The following is a 24,592-nucleotide window of genomic DNA, read 5'->3' on the forward strand; positions in this document are numbered from 1 at the left end:
TAACATAGAAAATTACAACAAATAGGAGTTATTATCGACAAACATTTTTCGTGGGAATATCAAATAAAGCCTTACATTCTGCAATATGCTAGAAAAGCTTTATTGAACAGTCTGTCATTATATGTGTCAGAGTAAAATAGCCTTATTGTCCAGACTGGCTTTGCATGTGACAGACTGGAATAGCTTATTGGCCAGACTGGCTTTGTATGTGACAGACTGGAATAGCTTATTAACCAGACTGTCCATGTGTATGTTAGAGCAGAATAGCCTTATTGTCCAGACTGGCTTTGTATGTGACAGACTGGAATAGCCTTATTCACCAGATTGTCCATGTGTATGCTAGAGCAGAATAGCCTTTTTGACCAGACTGTCTTTGTATGTTTCAGACTGGAATAGCCTTATTGAACAGACTGTCTGTGTATGTTTCAGACTGGAATAGCCTTATTGAACAGACTGTCTGTGCGTGTTTCAGACTGGAATAGCCGTTTTGACCAGACTGTCTTTGCAGTGGCGTTGCTGGGGGGGGGGGGGGGTGCGGGGGGTGTGGACCGCACCGGGTGACACCTTCTCAGAGGGGTGACACCAAAATGAAAAACTGCAAATTTTACAGAGCACACACTGCTCGGTCTAGTCGGATTTCATAAGCGGATAACCGATCATAGTTAAATACATGACTAGCAGGCACAGCAGTGGCGTCGCTAGGGGAATGCGTGGGGTGCGGACTGCACCGGGTGACACCATCAGAGGGGGTGACACCAAAATGACATTACTAAGGATTCTGTATGGTCTGTTACGGAAGGAGGACCATGGGGGTGACACCATGAGCTACCGCACTGGGTGGTACCAACCCGAGTGACGCCCCTGTGTCTTTGTATGTTTCAGACTGGAATAGCCTTATTGAACAGACAGTCTGTGTATGTTTCAGACTAGAATAGCTTTATTGAACAGACTGTGTATGTTTCAGACTGGAATAGCCTTAATGAACAGACTGTCTGTGTATGTGACAAACTATAATAGCATTATTTAATTGTTGTTGTTGTTGTTGCTGTAGGGTTTAACGTCATTTTTCAGCACAAGATAGGTTATACATGGCGGCCAGTATAATTGGTGGAGTAAGAACCCTGGAAAACCCCGGGAAGAACCACCGACCCATGAGAAGCTAATGGCAGGCTTTCTCACGTACCAACGTTAGCCGAGCCTGAGACTCGAACTCACGCAGACAGAGGTTAGATGGCAGTGATCTGTAACGGTGAGCGACATCAAAATGGTCCATATTGTTGTAGGTCTTGATTGCTCCAATCATGTCTCTGTAGTGATCCACCTATGTGTTTGTTGGCCATTGTATGAGTGCATGTACGTAAATATGTGTTAAATGTAATTGGGTATGTCAAATGGGATCTCTCTATCTCTCTTTATATATATATATATATATATATATATATATATATATATATATATATATATATATATATATATATATATATATCACGACGTTGATAGAGGTGATACACGATCATGTACTAGAGTGTGAATATAACCAAGCTGAAAGAGATTTTATTCTTTCATCCTAACTCCTCAAGCGACGAGCTGCTTCGCTTGGTTGTTTCTTTTTGTTAAATATATTGTCTCTTTTCATTTAGAATGTATGACTTAGGTTACGGACTGATTTGTGGCTATTTCTGGGCATATTGTAAAGCCTAGTCTAAATGCTCGGCTTTCTACTTAACCCATAACAAATCTGATATGGAGCGTTTGACGTGTAGAATGGTGTGGTCAAATTCGGCACCTTACTGACATTATCGATTGAACATACGGCATGGCTCTATTTGTCACAAATGATTAGTTCAGAATTAAACTCACAAGGCTTCGCAAAAAGAAATGTTATTTATAATTCTATTCAAGCTGTCAATGAGATCTTTTACCTGAAGGGAATAAAAAGAAGGCTGTCAGAGAAGGTTGTTGTGGATTGTTTGGTGAGGAAGCTACGACACTGCTATGATCTTCCGAAAAATAGAAACTTAATTTGTGTCTCTACAACTTTTGTGGAAGTTATACGAATTGCTAAATCATTCGAATTTTGCGTATACTTTGACATCGATTGTATTGTTTATATTTAATCTACTCAAATTTATGTAACTGGAGAGAATTGGATTGTAGTGTTTTCGTTTTGGAGAATTAATATACAAAATATTCCGAATTGTGCTGAATCTTCTTACTTTTGATTTATTTTGTATTGTGGCAAGTACAAATGTTCAAGTTCATTAGAAGATAAGCAACACCAGGTGAAAAGTCGTTAATGTGTGGATCACAAGTTTGGATAGATAACAAGTGGCACAATATTGCAACAGCAATATTAAATGACACAAGTCCTCTGTCAAGAAATATATTAGACAAAAACAGGATACTGAGAATCGTGAAGCATCGATTTCTTGTTAATTTTCTGCCAGATATTATTCATTATTGACGAACGAAATATTTAAATATCCTTAGGGTAGAAACGAAAATGTTGACCAAAGTTCTTGTGCCATTCTGTATTACCTTAGCAGTGTACGGTCAGACCATAAACGATTCTACGAAGCTGATAGAGGACGTTTTGAACGGATACGACAAACTGGTTCGGCCAATAGCTGATCAGTCACAACCAGTCAGTCTGAATATTTCCATGGATCTAGTTGCCATTCAGGAATTCGATGAAGTGCTTGAAAAGTTCTCTGTTGTTGCTATAATCTATGTCAGATGGGTGGAACCACGCATGATGTGGAATCCCTTGAGCTACAATGGCTTGTACACTACAACAATTCCGGTGTCAAACATATGGGTGCCTGTGTTGGTAGTCGGCAACTCATTTGACACAATTGAACCTATTGGCGGAGACTGGATGACAGTAAGATATTATGCTAATGGTATTTCTGTTTACAGCGCAGGCGATGTCTTTAAGACAACGTGCAGTGTTGATGTAACTTTTTATCCTTTCGATACCCAATCTTGCAAGGTGATGCTGATTCCCGTGGGATCGCTACCGAATGAAATAACAATACTTCCAAGCAGTGATACTATTTTTAGATCATTTTTCTCTGAAAACGGCGAGTGGGAAGTTCTATCAACGTCTGTTGCTACTGCTGAAACTGATATTTTTTCATTAATTGAGTTCAATATCAAAATGAAAAGGAGACCCACATTCTTTCTCGTAAATGTTATCCTTCCAATTATTTTCATGGGGTTTCTGAACATTCTGGTCTTCATTTTGCCTGCTGAATCTGGAGAGAGGATCTCATTCTCCATAACAGTTTTGCTGGCCATTGCCGTTTTTCTAACACTTGTTGGAGACAATTTGCCAAAGACATCAAAGCCCATGCCCATGATTTGCTATTTTCTGCTGGTGATTCTATCCCTCAGTACTTTCATTTGCATCATGACGATACTCAACTTTCGACTTTACCACAAACCGGAAACCAAGCCTGTCCCTCGACTTTTGGCTGCTATCACCCGGAAGTTAAACTGCATGAGTGCGCCGGCCCGATGTGCTGTTCAACCATATCTTACAAATCCTATTAATGAGATTTCTGGCTCTGAGAACGAAAACATGTCCTTCAAACTGAAGAAGGAATCGAACCAAATGTTGACTTCTAATGAGGAGTCAGTCGCTGCCGTAGATTGGAAGGACATCAGTCGAATGATAGACAAACTGATGTGTATCTTATCTTTCCTGTGGTTATTCATATCCTCTATTGCGTTTATTGTGAAAATATATAACAACCAGTAAATAAGGTAACAGAATATGCTAGGTATATTTTCCCGTTGGTAAATACTCTTGTTAAAAGCTATAATTAATAATATGTCATCGGGTGACATGAAATATATGACGATGATTGCCATTCTTCATGATGAAGCCAAGACCGAGCGTTGTAATAGTTCTGTTTATGGACATTTATATTGTATAGCAAAATTTATCACTTTGATGATCTGCTTTCATTTCTTAAATATCACTTCTGGCCTCCATTTACAGGCATAAAACAAACTTTGAACTTTTAATAAACACCAAGCATGTACATTAACTAAGTGCAAAGCATTGTTACATCTGTATAGTTATAAAATAAGTAACAAGGAAAAGCGATTGCAATAAAGTTTTGTACAATTACAAATATAATTTATTTTTCTAAATTACAAAATGAAAAGGTTACAAAAACTTAAAGTATGGTGAATGAAATCCTAAATTCCTAAATATTCTATGAATTCGAAAAGTATTGAGTAATCCGAATGAGCTCCAATGGTATTCGGAATGACGTTCTCTAATGTACTAAAAGTAATGTACTGATGTTTTAAGAGTACAGAAGTATCACTATTATATAATTCCAAAATGTCTTTAAATGAATTCATAGTAATGTCGTGACAGCTATTATTTCACTTAATCCTAAATGGTTCAAGAACTGCCATTTCACCGAATGATTAAATATAATAAATGAACCAATCCTCTTAATATAACGTGTAACTTACAAGACTGATAGTACTAAATAGCCTATGTTTGAGGGCCCCTATTAACCTGATCCAAATTACTGATGTACGAGTTCTCTATCAAGCCGTAGTATGGCGACAAAGTCAAGATCTTGAAAACGAACTCAGATTATCAGCCGATGCACATTGCCAACCATGATGTGCTCAAATAATCCTTCCTCAAGTGTTCAGTTAAATCATTCCACGATGGACACATCAACGATTCCTAAAACATATTTGCCTGAATCCATCTCCACCCGAGGCCATGCTAGCGACGCGAATGCATATATACTTTTGAACGCTTCTGCGACTCACGCAGAAACTTTTGATGTCGAAGTTTAGTGCATCTTTGTATGTGCATCTGCGTACCCGATCATGTGAAACATATCCGCCTGGTGAGCTTGGTTGAGGATCCACACATCCAAATAACCACAGGAAAGTCTTTACCTTGGCTCCGGTAGAGCTAAGTAGTAAATGGGGATAGATTAGCGACAATGGGAATTAGCATTACAGAGACCCCTGGGTCAGATTAGCGACAATGGAAATTTAACATGGCGAAAAATCGTGGGTCAGATTAGCGACAAGGGAAATTAACATGGGAATAAATCGTGGGTCACTCTAGCGACAAGGGGAATTTAACATGGAACTATAGTGTGGGTCTGTCTAGCGACAAGGGGAAATTAACATGGGGAATAGAGTTCGGGCTTTTGGGATTTTTTTTTAAATTTAAATTTAAATTTAAATTTAAATTTAAATTTAAAAAAGGGGTAGGCAATGGAAAGGCTATCTCTTTTCGAGAAATATGGCTGGCCCTGAAAAGGGCCTTTGGGTTTATGTTAATGTATTCATTAACATAAATGGTACCGCATTGGTCTTCTTCTTGTCCTTAGGCTACGTCTCACTGTTGGTCCGTAAATCAGCACTCTTTTCAGGCATCCTTGTCTTTCAACGTAGATCCTACGTATCCACAGGCTGGTGTTTGTCCTGTGGACAATGGTCCACTTGGATCGGACATACATGAGCATGTCCGTCCTAAACATCATGGAAGACACAAGCGTAGAAGATTGCACATCGGTCCACATCTTGAAGCGACGAGAACAAGTGAATCAATGCAGTGAACTGCGCTTATTTATAGGTACAGGAAGGATTGAAACGGATTGAATTCATTCACCAATCCGAACACGCGTTACAAAATTCAGTCAGCTCGCATCCAATCCGAAGAGAGCAGTCTGTGACGTCACGTGGTCTATATAGATTCGTTAGCGCTTGTGTGCAGTCAATCTATGCGACAGTGATTCAACATGACGGAAACTCAGAAAACGATCCATTGGGGTGCACCAGCAGGGGAGACTGCCCAAGGGAACCCGGACTTACTTTCAGAAGAGGTACATTGGGATTTTGTGGATTTTCTTACCTCGCAAGAATTTGTTCCGGAACCTTCGTTACCTTCTTCATTACCGCAAGTGGAGAATTTTAGACAGAGACAGAAAGAAGAACTGGAGAAATTTATGCAACGACAAAAGGAAGCGGAACAAGCTTTTCTCCTACAGCAACAGCAACAGCAACAAGAAGAGGTAAGAAAAAAACAACAGCAACAACAGCAAGAAGAAGTAGCAGCAAAGAAACAAGAGGGTGAAAATCAAACGGCTACGGTACTGTTGGACATTTTAGCGGAGTTAAGAAGTCTGAAACAAATGTATCAGACTTCTTTATCACGACCGAAGAGAATACGACCTTCCCGAGCTAAACACGCCAACCCTGTGACTAAGCCTGTCTTACCACCCTTAGTGATTTCAACCCAATCATCAGAAGTAGGCCTTGGCCGTGGCAAAGGCTTAAGGCAGTTAAAGTTGATTGGTTAAACTCACTCCTACACCATAAAGAAAAAAGGCCCTTTTCAGGGCCACCCACATTTCTCGAAAAGAAATACAATTTCAATTTGCCAATAACTCAAAAATAAACCCCACCCATTTTACCCTTATAGTACGTGTCTGTGTATGAGTGCTTGAGTGTAGCTTCTTATTTTAAAATCAAAACTCAAAGACACTTACCTTATATCATTCATGTATTCTTTTATCCATTTTTTACAATCCAATTCACAATTCACCACAGAACACTTTAAAAAGTTCTTACACTTCTTCTTTCTCCTTATTTAGTCTCTCTGTTTTTTCAATTTCTTCACCGTTTTTTCCTCATTTTCTTCCTTTCTTCTTTTCTTCTCCTGTTTCTTTTCCTCTTTTAAATAGAATTGTCTTTTTTCTTCCTCTTCTTCCTCTGAAGAATCCCTCTCTTCTTTCGAAGAATCCCTCTCTTCTTCTGAAGAATCCTTCTTTTCTTCTGACTCCTCTTGTTTCTTTTTTGGGCAATCTGGAGACCAATGTCCTTTTTCTTTACAATAATAACAGGTATCTTGACTTTTGTCTTTTTTAGCCCCTGTTTTTTTTTTTGACGGTCTGGACACTCTGAAGACCAATGCCCTTTCTTCTGACAGATATAGCAAGTATCTTGACTTTTATCTCGAAAGGAAGGAGAGTAGTCCGTCGGCTGGTCTGAAGAGAATTTTCTAATGACCCCTCGCAAAGCTCTGACGAAACGTTCCATCTGGGTAGTCTCTTCCATCGTTGTGCTCGGTTTGAGAGTGAAATGAATAGTGAAAGGACAAGACACACACCCTTTTTATATACGCTGGTTTGCCAAGACTATAAATTAGTCTATGGTGTTTAAACTTGAGTCATTTGACGTTTTGCACTCAAGATGAAACGATCCCATTCATTCGAGAAGAAAGAAGAAGAAGAAGAAAGTAAGAGGCAGAAACGTGATCTATCGCCTCGTACCAGGGCTGAAATCTTGGCACAAATTCATGCCAGTGATTTTGAAGAGGACATGAGTGAACCAGAATCCGAACCCTCTAAACCAAGTTCACCACCCTTAGTCAACCCTGAAAAGTACTATTCCATTCGAGAGACGGAAAAGCGCTCCTCTAGAAAATTTAGAACCACGGCTTACACCTACACGGTGAAGTTTAAAGATTTCAAGGCCGACGTACCCTTGGAGAAAGCAGAAGGGTTCATCACCGAGATGTGGGATTCTTTGCTCACCGCACTCAAGCGACAATGTCAAGCCAAAGAAGACGATCGCTTGACACTATCCATAGATCACGACGGTTTGAAATCCCCTGTTTGGATCGAGTTTAGCAGACCCGCAGAACTGACCCCTTCCAAAGTCATGGACAAGATACAACAGGTGCAACAATCTAATGACCAGTTTGACATCACCGATGGTAAAGCCACACTGAAAATGGCCCACGTCTCTCCTCCTCAAGGAACTGGATGCAAAAAGATGTTATTGGTGGACGACCTTCGCAACACCAAAAAGAGTCTCGTCCGAATTAACAACCCTCAAGACCAGATGTGTTTAGCCCGTGCCATCGTGGTGGGACGAACCTATGCCAACAAGAACGACACGGTAGAATGGAAAAGAACCTGGAAAACTATTCAACGATGCGATCGAGCCAAACAACGAAACGAAGCAGAACTCCTGTTACAACAAGCCGGACTGTCCAAAGACACACCCTGTGGCATTCCTGAGATGCAAAAATTGCAAGATGCCCTAGCTCCACGCTACACCTTGAAAGTGCACCCTCAAGAAATGCGTGGAACTCTGTTGTTTCGAGGCCAAGATTTTAAGGACGGAAAATACATTCATGTCTATCATCACGATGACCATTTCGATACCATTACCAGTATCACTGGATTCCTGGGATACGGTTATTATTGTGAGAAATGTGACTATGGTTATAACAATCGAGAGCAACACAAGCATTGTGGAATAAAATGCCCAGGATGTTTGGCCTCTCCACCCTGTCTGAGCGAAGGACCAGTGCCTTGTTCGACTTGTTTGCGCACGTTTGTCAGTCCTACCTGTTACCAACAACATCTGAAGACGCAAGGTTCACAGCAGAAATGTGCTTGTCAACTCTTGAGATTGTGCCCTACGTGTAGACAAGGCATACGTACCAATAGTACCAAGGCACACGTATGTTCAGGAAAAAAAAAATGTCACATTTGTCACCGCATCGTGGACTTGGAACACCAATGCTACGTGCAAAAATACCAACCCCCACCAGAGAAAGAGGACGGTCACAAGAAGAAAGGCAATTTCATCTTTTTCGATTTCGAATGTAAGCAAGAGACCGGCATTCACATTCCTAATTTCTGCGTGGCTCATCGAGCGTGCGAGAAGTGCATTCAAGAACCTATCTTCAGTCATTGCCCTCACTGCAGCAAGATTCCCGGAGGGCGTGAAAAAATCTTTCGGGGACCAAACACGTTAGCCGATTTTGCCCAATGGGTCTTAGACCCCATCGACAAGACGTGGAGCCAAGAGGACATCGAACGTTACGGAGATTGTCATCGTCATGCCACGGTGATGGCTCACAATTTCTCCGGATACGATGGACAGTTTCTTTTGAGGTACTATGCGGAACAAGGCACCGAGCGTCCTAAAGTCACTTTGAACGGAGCCAAAATCATTTTCATGCAAGTGGGACAAGTACAGTTTAAAGATTCGATGAGTTACTTGGCCATGCCTTTGAGTCGAATGCCTAAAACGTTTGGAATGACAGAAATGGCTAAAGGGTACTTTCCACACTTTTTCAATACGGAAGCCAATCAACATGCCGTTCTACCCCATTTGCCTGAGGCTCACTATTACGACCCCGACAACATGCGTACCGAACAACGAGAAGCTTTCTACGCTTGGTATCAGGCTCATGCCTCCGACCCTTTCGACTTTCAGGAAGAAATGCTAAAGTATTGTCGTTCCGACGTGGACATTTTACGACGTTGCTGTGGAAAATTTCGAGAACTGTTCATGGAACACGGAGGGGTCGATCCTTTGAAAGAAGCTTGCACCATTGCCAAAGCGTGTTCCTTAGTGTACCGCCAACGATTCATGCCTGAAAACACCGTGGCTGTCATCAGTCCTCAAACGACCCACTATGTCAAGCGTCAATACTCTGTCAAAGCCCTACGTTGGTTACATTACTTGTGCGACAAGGAAGACAAATGGATTCAGCATGCCCGCAACGGAGGAGGCGAAAAGACCATCGGAACGTATTCGGTAGATGGCTGGGACTTAGAAAACCCCAAGATCGTGTACGAGTTTAACGGTTGCTTATTTCACGGATGTCCCGTCTGTTACCCTGACCGTGACACTAAAAATCAGTTTTTGCAACGAACCATGGAAGACTTGTACCAGGACACTTGTCAGCGACGCCTAAAGTTAGAACAGCAAGGATACCAAGTGGTGGAAATGTGGGAACACGAGTACGATCACCGTTTGAAAACCGATCCCGAGTTTAAACGCCTCGTGGAAAGTTACCAGTTCATGGACCCGCTGAACCCGAGGGATAGTTTGTACGGAGGAAGGACCAATGCCACCTGTTTGCTGTACCAAGCCGACGAAGAGAAAGGAGAAGAAATCAAATACTTGGACGTGTGTTCGCTGTATCCCTACGTGTGCAAATATTGTCGCTTTCCTGTAGGGCACCCGCAATTGTTGACGGAACACATTGACCTGAAAAACATTCGACAATACGAAGGCTTGATCAAGTGTAAAGTTTTGCCTCCCACGAACCTATACCATCCCGTCTTACCTCACCATTGTCAAGGCAAACTGATGTTTCCCTTGTGCCGTACTTGTGCCGAAACGTGCAACCAGGACCAACCTTGCCATCACAGCCAGGAAGAACGTGCCTTGACGGGAACCTGGGTCAGCGTGGAATTGTTCAAAGCTCTGGACATGGGATACCAACTGTTAGAAGTGTACGAAATTTGCCACTTTCCCAAGACACAACAGTACCACAAGGGTGACCCTACTCAGAAAGGCATTTTCGCCGACTACGTGGATGCCTTTTTGAAACTGAAACAAGAAGCCAGCGGCTATCCTTCCTGGTGTCACACTCCCGAAGACCAAATACAATTCAAAGAGAAATACTACGCACAAGAAGGCATCTCTTTAGACCACATCGAAAAAAACGAAGGCAGGCGATCGTTTGCCAAAGTGATGTTAAATTGCTTGTGGGGTAAAATGGCACAACGACCGTGTTTACCCAAGACGGAATATTTGACAGAACCTTCCCGCTACTTCCAGATGATTCACGACAAAACCAAATACATGAAACACGTGGACGTCGTTCGAGAGGATTTGATCTTGATCAATTACGAAGAAGATCTGGACTTTGTACAAGACGACCCTTTTGGAAATGTCATCATTGCGGCTTACGTGACAGCTCATGCTCGCTTAAAATTGTACGAAGCTTTAGAACTGTTAGAAGAACGCGTCCTGTACTTTGACACGGACAGTTGCATTTACATCCATCACCCGATTCAACAGCACCCTGACATCGAAGGAGACCGTTTAGGAGCCTGGACAGACGAGCATCCCGACGACAAGATTCTAAGTTTCGTCAGTGGTGGTCCCAAAAATTACGGCTACGAATACCGGGACAAACAAGGAGAAGTGCACACGACGTGCAAAGTGAAAGGACTGACTCTGAATCATCGTACCAGTCGAGTGGTCAACTTTGGGGTATTGAAAGAAGCCTTGCAATCGGGAGAGGATGGAAACTTTAAAGTGACCACCTATCAACCGAACAAGATTGTACGTTTACCCACTCACCACATCGTCAGTCGACCCTTGGAAAAAGTCTATCAAATTGTATACCAGAAGCGAGTGCGACTTCCCAATCTATTCACCTTACCGTACGGTCACGTCGGTATTGGTCTGTATATGAAAAGGAACCCTAGGCAAGATCGATAGTTCATTGTTCATTGAAGTAACTTACCATGTCGTTGACGAAGAAGAAACCAGACTGGTTAGGAGTCAAATGTTGGACATCACCGAGACCAGGGTTTTGAGGCTTGGACACAAGAGGTGGCCTAGTATGCACGAGAGTTATTCAAGGAAAAAAGTTACTTTTCAACCTGTGTTAGTGACGGTGCCAGAAGAACCCGTCACCCAGGACAGGACTGTCGTGGACAGGCCTGAAAGACCCTTTCGGGAGGACAATTGTGTGACCTTACCCCTACTATAGAACTGGTTAGAACTTTACCCAAAACATGTTGTACAGACACTTGTGTTTATTCCACGTTCATGGTTATCATATGCCTTTTATTCTTGTACTTAAGCCTTTGGCTTTTATGCATTTTTGTCTTTCGTATTTATGTTTGAAACATTCAATAAACGTGTTCTGAAAAAGTATATAAACTCTTGTCTTGTTTGTTTTTCGTGTCACAAGTGACATTTCTCACACCATGGCTACCTCTGCTGTCTCTGCTCCCTCTTCCTCTACTGTCAAAGTCATCGACGAACACTTAGATCGTGCCAGTTGGGAGGCTTTGTATCTTCGCCATCCCTTTAACATGCTCATTGCTGGACCTAGCGGTTCAGGCAAAACCGAATTCGTCAAACGTTTGATCGAACATAAACATCATTTGATCGATCGACCCCCTCAACGAATTGTGTGGTGTTACAAAGAGTGGCAATCGGCGTACAGCCTCTTGCGAGAAAGTCAAGGCGATTCCATCGTGTTTGTGGAAGGCATTCCTAAAGAAGACGACGGCATCGTCTCTGACTCCCGTCTAACCCATTTGGTCATTTTCGACGACATGTTAGGAGAAGACGAAGAAGAAATTAAACTGTGGTTCACGCGCAAAGGGCATCACCGTAATGCCAGTGTCGTTTACATCACCCAAAATTTGTTTCAACAAAGTAAAGCCCATCGCACCATCAGTCTCAATGCGCATTACGTGGTCTTGTTTAAAAGCCCTCGAGATAAATCGCAAGTGCAAGTCTTAGCCAAACAGTTAGGAACGCCTTGGCTGACTCAGGCGTACGACGATGCCACTCAAACGCCACACGCCTATTTACTCGTCGATTTGAAACCTACGACTCCCGAGGATTTGCGATTTCGTACCCACTTGTTTCATCACTGGTGCCAAGACGGAGGGCCTGTCCTGTACACGTCTCCGTCCTCGACTTCATTTCACTCCCCATAAAAAAATCTATAAAAACCTCAGACCCTTTTTCGTCTGTCTCACATAGTGCGAAAATGACGTCCCTTCAGTCGCATCTTCCCGTCAAATTGATTCGTGCCTTGTATGGCATCAGTCGAGAAAAAGATCCACAAACACGAGCTCGTGTCTTAGAAGCTAGTCTCAAAGAAGTCTTACGATGGTTCACGGTGACGGCACGTCAATTACTCCAAGGAATCATTCAGATTCCTCATCAAACCAAACGCTTTTTCGATCGAAACAAAGTCGCTTTGGTCCAACTGGCCGATCCCCGCATCGACACTCAAACCAAAAAACAAATAATTTTGAAACCTGGAGGGAGCGGTACTCTAGGAGGGGTCATCATTCGCTCACTCTTAAGATGGGATCCTAATGCCCCCAAAGTTATACCCAAGACAAAAGTCCAACGAAGCCCCAAGAAGAAAAAGACCAGGTCCCCAAGGATAACTTCTCCAGTGGCAGGACCCTCCTCTGACCAGACACCACCACCACCCCGGAAAAAGAAAAGAAGCCCCCAGAAAAAGAAAAGTCCACAGAAAACTAGTCGCAAGAGAGGCACTTCGGCCAGGACGCAACCTTACACTCGCAAACCACGACCTGCCACGGCAGTGACTGCGTCTCCGGCAGCTTCACGTTTGTCCACTTCTCCGTTAATGACACCCAGAACTGAAGAGTACTTGGAGACGTTGATCACACCAAGAACTTCTCCGTTGATGACCCCCAAAAGAACTTCCCCAGTGGCAGGATCTTCCAATTTAGTGGCAGTGGCTGCTGCTCACAAAGTACCTTCTCCCAAAATCAAAGTTCAAGAAAGATCGGGCATGTTACAAAGTTTACTGGATTTGTCCAAGCAAGAACTGGCTCGATTTAGTCCGTTACGTACCCCTGCACGACGTGTCATGCCTGTCCTCAAACTAATACGACGTAAAGACAATCAGTGGCGACGCGTTCCAGTATAAAAAAGGCCTGTGACCAAGTCGGGTATCAGTGTTTTTTGGTGCTCCTGAAGACTCAAAGATGTCACCCTCCAGAAAACCCCAAGGAAAGAAAAGGAAAGGACTGCCACCACGTTTAGCCAAACATGGGGACATGTTATCTGTCCTGTCCAAAGCTTCTCCACCCCTACGAAAAAAACTCATTCAAACAGCCTCCAAAGAGGTCATCGATACCGTGTGCGAATGTTGTTTGAACGTTTTGAAAGGCACTATCCCTTTGTCCAAACACCAGAAACAATGTTTAGGCAAACATCGTCACGTTCTTCGCCAAATGGTTCAAAAGAAAATTCCCATTCGTCAAAAAAAGAAGATGTTAGTGCAACGTGGAGGTATTTTACCTCTCTTGTTAGGCCCCATACTGAAAGGAGTCTTGGGAACCATGTTGGGAGGACTGGTGGGAGCAAGATAAAAAGGCCTCGGAAGTCCCAAGATCTCAGAATTGACCCCTGACAACCCCATGGAAGGACGAAAACTAGCTTTAGTGCCTTACAAACGATGGATGGAATACCATCGGTGGCAAGAACAACACACCCCGCAATTACCTCCCAATCCCCATTTGAGCGAGATGTCCCAGTTACAACACGAATTGCAGTCCTTGATGGATCGCCAAGATTTGTCCGAAACAGAAAAATCGCAAAAGTACGGTCAACTCTTGCAACGACTGCAACTCTTTCACCAGAAAGCTTTAGACGAAACAGCTCTACCCACTCTGAAAGATTTTAAGACCTTGATGAAAAGTCCAGCACCATCACCAGTACCAGTACCAGTACCACCAGTACCCGTGACCAAGACAGAAAAAGGAGAAGAAGAGGAAGGGTTTCAAACTCCACCAGAAAAAGTACGCAAGTTAACAACACCACCTACCTCCAGAATTGGATGGATTAAAAAGATGATGGCCACCCCTTCTTCCTCACAAGAGAAAAAGAAAGTGAAGACAGAAGTGAAGACAGAAGTGAAACAAGAACCGATATCCCCCGCTCAGACATCCTTCTCCTCTTCGACACCTATTGCTGGCCGCACACGCAAAGCATTGCAATCCAAGAAAATACCCCAAGAGAAAAAGAGTAGCATCCTCCAAGAGTGGGTGTCTTATTAACACACCAACCAACACAAAAAAATGGAAAAAGTCTTAGCCAGCATTTACTACGATCCCTCCCATCCTGCAGGTTACGCAGGAGTTCAAAAATTGTATCGTGCTGCCAAAACGCAACTGAAAAGTCTCCGTTTACCTCAAGTGCAACGATGGTTACAAGAACAAGCTACCTACACTTTACACAAACCCATTCGACGCAAGTTTGCCAGAAGTCGCACCCGAGTGGAAGGCATCGATCATCAATGGCAAGCCGATTTAGCCGATGTCTCTCATTTGGCCAGCTACAATCGTGGCTACAAATATTTGTTTTGTGTCATCGACGTCTTTTCCAAATTTGCCTGGGTCGTGCCCTTGACTTCCAAATCGAGCAGCGAGTTAGTGCGAGCCCTGCAACGGGTGTTGAAACAAAGCGGTCGTCACCCTCTTCGATGGCAAACGGACAAAGGCACCGAATTTCTGAACCAAGCTTTCCAAAAAGAATTAAAGAAACGTGACATTCATTTTTTTACCACCGAGAATCCCGAAACCAAAGCCAGCATCGTGGAACGTTTTCAACGCACTTTGAAAGAACGCATGTGGAAATATTTTACGCATCACCACACTCTGAAGTACATCGACATCTTACCGCACCTGGTGCAAGCGTACAACCAATCTTACCATCGAAGCATCGGACGTGCCCCGCAAGACGTGACTCCCGACAACGAAGTGTTGGTGTTTGAGCACCTGTTTGGTACGTCCCCGACGAGGGCTGTCCCCAAGAAAAGTGGAGAGTTGGCCGTAGGAGATTGGGTGCGCATTGGCAAAACCAAACGCACTTTCGACAAAGGTTACTTACCTAACTGGACGACCGAACTGTTTCGCGTCACTGGACGAGTGCATGGCCGTCATCCTGCCGTCTATAAATTGGAAGACATGAACGGAGAAGTGCTCAAAGGAACGTTTTATTTGCCCGAGTTACAACGTGTCACCAAAAAAGAAGACGACGTGTACGACATCGAAAGCATTCTCGAACGCAGAACCCGTAAAGTGGGCAAACGACGTGTCAAAGAAGTCAAAGTACGTTGGAAAGGATATCCACCCAGTTTTGATTCTTGGATCGACGCTTCGCAAGTCATCGACTATAAAAAGAAGTGACCATCATGCCCTTTCACACACCAGACGCAGCTACGTCGACCACTCCTCCTTCACCTAGTTCTTCTGTGCAAGATTTACAAAAACAACCCTTGTGGGTGTGGTGTGGAGAACGTGTGCCTAAAACGCAAATCGTCTTTTTCTGCCAAATCTTCGTGGTGTATTGTGTCATCGGGGGCAGCCATCGCCAATTTGAGTTTGCAACAAGGAGACAAACAATTGTGGACCATTTTATTGAGCAGTTGCATCGGTTACCTGCTTCCTAATCCCTCCCTGAAATTCACCTCGAACGGGAACCCCGGGAACCTTGTGTCCAGTGCCAGTGCCAGTCACCACTTCAATCACAACCAGAACCCCATTTTAGACGGAGACACGCCTCTGACGTCCAGTAACCCCTCGGGCAGCCACAGAACTCTGGAATTATGAGTCACCAAAACCAATTTTACTTAACCTTACCCAGTGACAGTTCCATGGAGGTGTTTCCCAAGAACACGTTGTGCTGTTACACGGCCAAATTACCTCAAGCCATCCAGTTAGATCACGAAGCCCATTGGGAAGTGGCTTTAGTAGAAATGATTCACCCGACCCAAGTCCTCAATGTCCTTCCCAATCAAAATTTTTTTGATGTGGAAGTTCATGACGAGCAAATGCAACAGTGGATGGATAGCAATGTCAAGTATGACAAGAAAACCCGTACACAAAAGTACACCACCTATCACTTGTTCATTCCCCCAGGCTATTATTTTAGTGGTCAACATTTGGTCAGCACCATAACCTCCAGGTTTAATGTCGTGTTTCTGAAAGCTTTGGAGCATGTCAACAAAAATGTCACCATGGAGTACCACAAAGCAGCTCGTCGCTTCTTGATGAAATTTGAACGGAGTAAAATCCTGTCCATTTTATTTTGTCCTGAATTGTTTGACATGTTGGGCGGAGACATGGACATGAGAAAGACCATGATCAAGAAAAACGAATTACCCATCGTTTACGACAACGAGTCTTTTAGCAAGTTATTTCGTGCCCCGGTAGAACTGAACCAAGGACTGAATTTGATGTTCGTGTATTCCGATGTGGTGGAGTACAACGTGGTGGGACACACCTCCGTACCGTTACTGCGTGTCATTCCTTTCAAAGTGGATTCTGCCACGAACACTGACGAGGAAGGTGGAAACACTTACCACGTCCACCGCGAATTTGTCCATCCTCACTATTTGCCTGTCAGTAAGTCGTATTTGGACACGGTCAACATTGCTATAAAAGGAGATCTGGGACAAAATATTCCATTCACCAAAGGAAAAGTCACGGTGAAACTCCATTTTCGAAAACGGTTCTCTCACGACTCTTAAGTCATGTATCCAGTGTACCGAGGGGTTGCTCGACAGCGAGGACACGGCTTAGGAGATATGTTAAAATCGGCCTTTCGTTCGGTGGCCCCGGTGTTGAAACCGATGGTGACACGCGGATTGCACGCCTTGAAAGATGCGGCACTGACACAAGGCAAAGAATTTCTCCAAAATGTCATCATCGACAAACAAAACCCTAAAGAAGCCTTCATGAGGGCAGGCAAAAATGTCTTGCTGCAAACGGGCAAAGACATTTTAGGCCAACGAGAAACACCTATAAATGCCCTGCACGCTACCGAGTCAGGCATTCAGCAAGGACAAGGCAGAAAGAGACGACGAAGAAAACACCCTTTCACCAGACTTCAAGCGAGAAAGGCCAAGAAAAGAAGAACCATTCGAGACTTAGACGTTTTCGATTATTGAGAAAAGAGACAAAAAAATGATGCACCGAGAATCTTGCGCTTGTTCCAAGACGGAACTGGATCTGTTTGCCATGCCCCCTACCATGATGACCATGCAAGAATCCCAGTGGGTGGAATTTCACCCCGTCTCCTCACTGACCGATTCCGCTCCCATCGAGTTTGAAATCAAAGGACAGCCCGAAGATTACATCGATCTGAATAGCAGTTACTTGTACCTGAAAGTCAAAATTCTAGATAAGACTGGAGGTGCTATAGACGATGAAGCAGTAGCTGCCGTCAACAATTTCATGCATTCCTTGTTCAGTGGAGTGGACTTGTATTTGAATAACAAAGTGGTCAGTAGCAGCATGGATACTTACCCTTATCGTGCCTACCTGGAAAATCTCTTGACGTACGGAATAGATGCCAAGAACACTCATCTCAATGCCTGTGTGGTATGGGAAGCTGACGAACCTACCAAGTTTGAAATATTGGAAACTGATGAAAAGAAAGACAACAATGATGGATTTGTAGAACGAAGAAAGAGAATCACGGGAGCCGACACAAGTTTAGAACTGATGGATCGTTTGCATTTGGACATGTGGTTGCAAGAAAAGTATTTGCTGAACGGGGTGGATGTCCGCCTGAGACTGAATCGTAGCAGTGCCGCTTTCCATTTGATGGCTGATAGTGAGGGTTACAAAACCAAAATCCTAGAAGCCAGACTCTACGTACGCCGTGTGGAAGTGTTACCTAAAGTGGGAAACGACAACAGTCAGACGTTGAGCAGAACGACCGCCAAGTATCCCATACGACGCGTGGAAGTGAAAACCTTCACCATTCCCAAGGGACAGCGATCCATGATCGAAGATCATCTGTTCCAAGGACAGTTACCCAAACGTTTGATCGTTGGTATCGTCGAGAATACAGCCTTCAACGGAGCTGCCGAAAAAAATCCTTTCTACTTTCAACACTTTGGTGTGTCCAAAATCGAAGTCAGTCGCGATGGCAAGACCTTGTGTACCCGACCTTTCGAACCTGACTTTAAAAAGAAGAATTACTTGAGATCGTACTTGTCCTTGTACGAAGCCACCGGACAGTTAGGAACCAATACCAGTCACGGTATTACGTACGAGGATTATGCAGGAGGCTACGCTTTGTGGGCTTTCGATTTCACTCCAGACCAAGGCAGCGACGAGGGACATTTCCACCCTATAAAATCCGGCCAGATTCGTGTGGAAATTCAGTTTAAAGACCGAGACCCTGATGAAACGGTGAACGTCATCCTGTATGCAGAATTCGATAATACCATAGAAATCAACAGTTTGAGAGAAGTCATCCTAGATTACTAGAAACCATGGAAGACTGTTATCCCTCTTTACCTAGTGGAGAAACTTTTAGTGTTGCATTGTTGTTAAAAAAATGTTAGAATTGTTGTTGTTTAGTGTTAAGTGATTTTTGAATAAAAAATGTTGTGTTTTGAAAAAATTGTTTGATGTTATATTGTTGGATTATTGTTAAAAATGTTAGAGTTGTTGTTTAGTGTTAAGTGATTTTTGAATAAAAAATGTTGTGTTTTGAAAAAAATGCCTTTGTCTTTTGTTTAGCTATAAGAATGTTGGATTGATGCTCTTTCATTTCTTACTATCCCTCTCATGACACTCACTGAACGTTGCGACTCAAAAACCGTGTGGGGGATGTTTTCCTTCACGTCCGCGCTTTGACTTTAAGAACCGGGGCAGTTTCCAGTCTAACCATCCATTGTCGACTCATCCTCCTAAGAAGATGTGCTCCAAACTAGCTAAACTCAACGAAGCCTACGTGAATTTGCATAGGGTCAGACACAGTCTGATACCGAAGCCAGAAGAAATAGAGAATGTGAGAATGTTAAAAATCACTGAAGACCTGATAGAAGAGCTCTTCAGAGAAGAAATGAACAGGGAAAAAGAAGAATGGACAGAGAAGTACAGACTTCAGAGACAGCAGCAACAACAACAACAAGAGCAGCAGCAGCAACCTGAAGCTGACAGAGGCTTTGTCGATTGTCGTATCGACACCAAAGAGTTCTTCTTCTCTTTCCGAAGAAGCAGACCTATCGCCAGAAAGTCTATCCTCAGAGGACATCACATTCTTAGAAACTAAAAAGAATGCCATAGCAAACAAAAAAAACAGCCCTTTTCAGGGCTACCCAATACTCTAGAAAAGAAATAACAATCGATTTGCCAATGTGTGTAGGTAGAGTAGTGTGAAAATAAACACTAACTCTTTTTTAAAAAAATGTGAGGGTATGTGTTTGTGTGTTTGTGTTTGTAAGTGGTTAAGTAAGTTGGTATGGATAGTAGATTAAAATGATGTCTTTTTTTTTTTGGTGTTTGAGGTGTAAATTTGGGGTTAGATTGGATTGCTTTGCGTATGTGGATAGTCTATTGAAGTGATTTATAAAAAATTTTAAAATAGTGATGGGTAGCATAAAAAGTGAGTGAGTGTTTCTTTTAGGTCCGCGCGTTGTTTTATGGTCATGATGTAGGTAAGATCAATTTTATGTTTTTAGGGGATGTTTTCGTTCACGTCCGCGCTTTCACTATAAATTGAAACTCGTTCGGCAGTCCAGCTACCCTTGTTGATTGATCAACACCAAAAATGAACACGAGACTGGAGAAACTGTTGGAACTTCATGTGCATCTGGAATATGCCAGGCGCATATTAAATGAACTGGCCGCGGAAGCCATTGTGGAGGAGGGAAGGATAAGAGAGGAGGAGGAAAGAAGAAACAAAGAAGAGGAGGAGAGAAGATATAAAGAAGAGGAAAGAAGATACAAAGAGGAGGAGAGAAGATGCAAAGAAGAGGAGGAGGAGGAAAAGGAGAGAAGAAGAAGAAATTTCAGAATCCCAGAGAGCGAAAATTGGGATTCTGAAGCGACATATCCTGCCTCTGCTCTCTCCCCTCAAAAGGTAAAAAGTAATTGGGGGATAAGATGTGTATGCGGCGCCAGGCCTGGAAGGTGCCACCATTAACCAGGTGTCCATGAAGTTCCAAACAAAAAAAAACAGCCCTTTTCAGGGCTACCCAATACTCTAGAAAAGAAATAACGATCGATTTGCCAATGTGTGTAGGTAGAGTAGTGTGATTATAAACATTAACTCTTTTTTAAGATAGTGTGAGGGTATGTGTTTGTGTGTTGGTGCTTGTAAGAGCTCAGGTATGTTTGTGGGAATAGTAGATTATGGATTTCTTTATTGTTTCTTAGCGTAGGTGAAGAGTATAGTTAGGGTTCTGTAAGCGCTCACGTACGATTGTGTGGATAGTAGATTATGGATTAGTTTATTGTTCTTAGCGTATGTGTTTGTGTGTTTGTGTTTGTGTTTGTACCCGCTCACGTACGATTGTGTGAATAGTAGATTATGGATTTGTTTATTGTTCTTAGCGTATGTGAAGAGTATAGTTTGGGTTTTGTAAGCGCTCACGTAAGATTGTGTGGATAGTAGATTATGGATTTTGTTTATTGTTTCTTAGCGTATGTGGAGAGTATAGTTTGGGTTTTTATTATATGAAATGAAAAAGTATAGTTTGGGTTTTATTATATGAAATGAAAAAGTAGGGGGATGTTTTCCTTCACGTTCGCGCGTTGTTTGGTCATGATCTAGGTAAGATCAATTTTACGTTTTAGGGGGATGTTTTCCTTCACGTACGCGCTTTAAGTATAAGAACCCATAGTATTCGTCGTTCAAACCATTCTGCAAAGAATAAAAAAAGAAGATGGCTTCTAACCAAATGGACAAAATACAAACATTACAAGACGTTTTAGACAACTTAGGAATGATGGAGCAGATGTTGATAAGACTGGTTGAAGACCATTATTCCTATAGTCCCCATCGTGTAAAGATGGAAATTAATAACTTAAAAAAGGTAAAGGACAAGATTAGTGGTGTCATGAAAGAGATAAAGGAGGAGAAGGAGGATGAAGAGGAAAGAATAAGAATAAGCAAATGGAACGAAAAGATTGAAAAAGAAGAAGAAAATGAGAAGAGGAAGAAAGAAGAGGAGGAAGAGAAGAAGAAGAAAGAAGAGCAGGAGAAAAAGAAAGAGAAGAAGAGAAAGAATGTTGGAGATAAAATAAGAACTTGGTGGAGAAAAAGAAGAAATTAGAAGCAGAAGAAGAAAACCCAAAGGCCCTTTTCAGGGCCAGCCATATTTCTCGAAAAGAGATAGCCTTTCCATTGCCTACCCCTTTTTTAAATTTAAATTTAAATTTAAATTTAAATTTAAATTTAAAAAAAAAATCCCAAAAGCCCGAACTCTATTCCCCATGTTAATTTCCCCTTGTCGCTAGACAGACCCACACTATAGTTCCATGTTAAATTCCCCTTGTCGCTAGAGTGACCCACGATTTATTCCCATGTTAATTTCCCTTGTCGCTAATCTGACCCACGATTTTTCGCCATGTTAAATTTCCATTGTCGCTAATCTGACCCAGGGGTCTCTGTAATGCTAATTCCCATTGTCGCTAATCTATCCCCATTTACTACTGAGCTATTTTTGCGGTGCTCGCCAACTTTCAGCCACTGCTTCGCTCTTCCATTACTCGCGCGAAATGTAGTATATCGCGGAAAGTTTCAAGTACAAGTTTATTATGTTGCGGTTTTACATCCAATGAGTGGCAAGCTAGCGACATCCAAGTACAATATTTTCCTTCATGCCTTCTTTGATGATTCTGGGGATTCTTTCTCCAGTTCAGGACTAACCACATGCAAATCAATGATATGTGTCGTCGGTGTACGTATCTCGCATTATGTTCGATACAAAAGATCATGTTGGTAACATACAGCATTGACGCAGTTTAGAGGTATTTCTACGTTCGTTAGTAGGTTATTGGAGTCCAATCGAATATCATTTTCCAGGACCGCACTAAGCGCATCCAGGGATATGCTTTTCACGAGGATATCTACTCCACGGTCCACCGGGTAGCTTTGTTGATGCAAAAGATCTAAATGCTGACTTTATAAAATCTGGAACTGAAAGCTCTGCGATAGAACCAGCTGTGCTAACAAATGTACAGTTCCTTGCCTCACACTTCAAACAAGTTACAGCGATTGCTTCTCTGCTTTAGTACACGATATGAAGGCATGATTGTGTTATGCAAGTTACATTCAACATGGTGTCATCGACTTCAGTCCATCTGATGCTAACCTTCTCGTGATCAGATTCATTTGTTCGCTTTTTGCAGATCTGGTTGGGCTTATGATCACCGCAAGCTGAGTTTGGAAATATCACCATGTTTTCGTGGCCGAAGCTTCATCGACGCCAAGAAATCAATGAAGAAAAACGCAGAGCTTTCTGAAATCATTTCTCTTTTGTGATGCCATAATTAGACTTTAAATTTTATTGTGGGCAAATGCATATTTTAATTTATAAATGATTCTCCTACTAAATAAACCTACGGTCATGTGCTTCTATTCCATGGAGTTATATTTGAAACATTTCTAAACCTTTCTGTCTGTAATTAACTACTTTTCTAGGCATGCTGGTCATATAGTTTGTTCCCAATAAATCTGTTCTCCAACAAACCAAACTTCTATACTAGCTGCCACTTAACAAATGCAACCTTTAGTCCAAACAATAATTAGTTAATATACGCTTTATTTTGTATTGTACATTCGATAGGAATAGAAATAACAAGCTATAGTTGTCCACATACTTCTGTTATTAATCAGCCATTTGGACATGACATAAATCTTTAAATGTACATGTCGTAAATGATTCAATGCTTAGCAATTTTGGCTTGTATTGCCTTGCATGGATTTACGTAACTTCGTCATTTCACGAAGATTTGATGTTATATTCGGATATTAAAATTTCAAGCAGATTACATCAGACTTGCTAAACTGTAGATTATATAAACAAATTAAGAAAAATAAATAATGACGTAACTTCACTGTCAGAGCTTACAAGTGTAAAGGCAATTTAGATTTTAAGTGTTGCAGATTACTCTACTTAAATCCCATAATCTATTCAAAGATTATTCATGCATATATTAAAAAATGTTACAAATTGGCTGTTGAAAATCGGAACATTGAACAGAAATTTGTGTCTTTATCACTAATTATATTCAATATTTTAAAACAGTTTTGGTAGCTCCACTGGTCAGGGCTGGTGCCTGTCAATCAAATATTGCATAACAGACATTCCTTTAGGCTGCTAACAACATATGGAATACCAGATAGGTTTCAATCCTTGCAGAATCAGCAGGCCAAAGAATAATGCAAATAAAAACCTACAAGAAATACATATGCAAATAAGTATGTGGATTATTATCTGTTTTCCTGAGCCAGTTAATACTTGTATTTTAAGAGACATTAAGATAAATTCGTGTAAACCTATGTATTCATGTAAACATACTGGCAGAGGTGGGCGTGACATTTTCTTGAGTATAGGTTGAATGTATACACAAACTAACTATATACGTGTGTGTTTTTGAAAGGTAGATATAAAAACTTATGGACGTTTTTCATGATCATTAAGGCATGACCATGCTTGAAACACTGTCAGCACAATTTGATTTGCCAGAACCGTTTAAGTAAATAGCACGTAGAGTCATCTTTTGTATACATATGTAAGACATTTTATACAGCTAATTACTTACAGGTATAGTTACCTTAAATTTTCTGTCTTGATCACAGTGGTTGCATTCCATTCCCATTGATTCCCTTACGTGGTGTCTTCTTGTTTTTTTAATTTTTTTTTTTATTGAACAGCTCTTTATTGATAGAGGGAGGGAGAATAGAGAGAAATAACCAAAGTAATAGTTATATGCAATAGAATAAATATTTTTTTTCTTTTCTTGGTGTTTAACAGCAAATTAAGACACCAAAGTTATCTTGGAACGAAGCAGTAGTAATGAAGTACCTTGTCCAGATACACACTGTGATGAACACTCGGCATTGAATGGACAGATTCTAACACATAAATCAGTGCACTAATCTCAGAACTAGTACTGTGAGAATAATAAATGCAGTTTCTGAACTGACTCGATGTCAAAGCTGCTACAAAATATTTGGTTACATG

The 24,592-nt window shown here is 42.0% G+C and overlaps 1 protein-coding gene across 1 annotated transcript; it reads left to right on the forward strand.

Moving 5' to 3' along the window:
- Positions 1-2,074: 2,074 nt before the first annotated feature.
- LOC149785594 (neuronal acetylcholine receptor subunit beta-3-like) lies at positions 2,075-4,879 on the forward strand. Its single transcript, XM_089931212.1, has one exon. The coding sequence runs from the start codon at positions 2,504-2,506 to the stop codon at positions 3,761-3,763; it is 1,260 nt and encodes a 419-aa protein (XP_089787338.1). The 5' UTR covers positions 2,075-2,503; the 3' UTR covers positions 3,764-4,879.
- The last annotated feature ends 19,713 nt before the right edge of the window (positions 4,880-24,592 follow it).

The sequence above is a fragment of the Sinohyriopsis cumingii genome, chromosome 13, assembly GCF_028554795.1.
Source record: "Sinohyriopsis cumingii isolate HCF-2022 chromosome 13, ASM2855479v2, whole genome shotgun sequence".
Taxonomy (NCBI): Eukaryota; Metazoa; Mollusca; class Bivalvia; order Unionida; family Unionidae; genus Sinohyriopsis; species Sinohyriopsis cumingii.

What these genes read in the sequence shown, in the direction of transcription:
- LOC149785594 (XM_089931212.1), top strand. Translation starts at nt 2,504, where the DNA reads ATGTTGACCAAAGTTCTTGTGCCATTCTGTATTACCTTAGCAGTGTAC.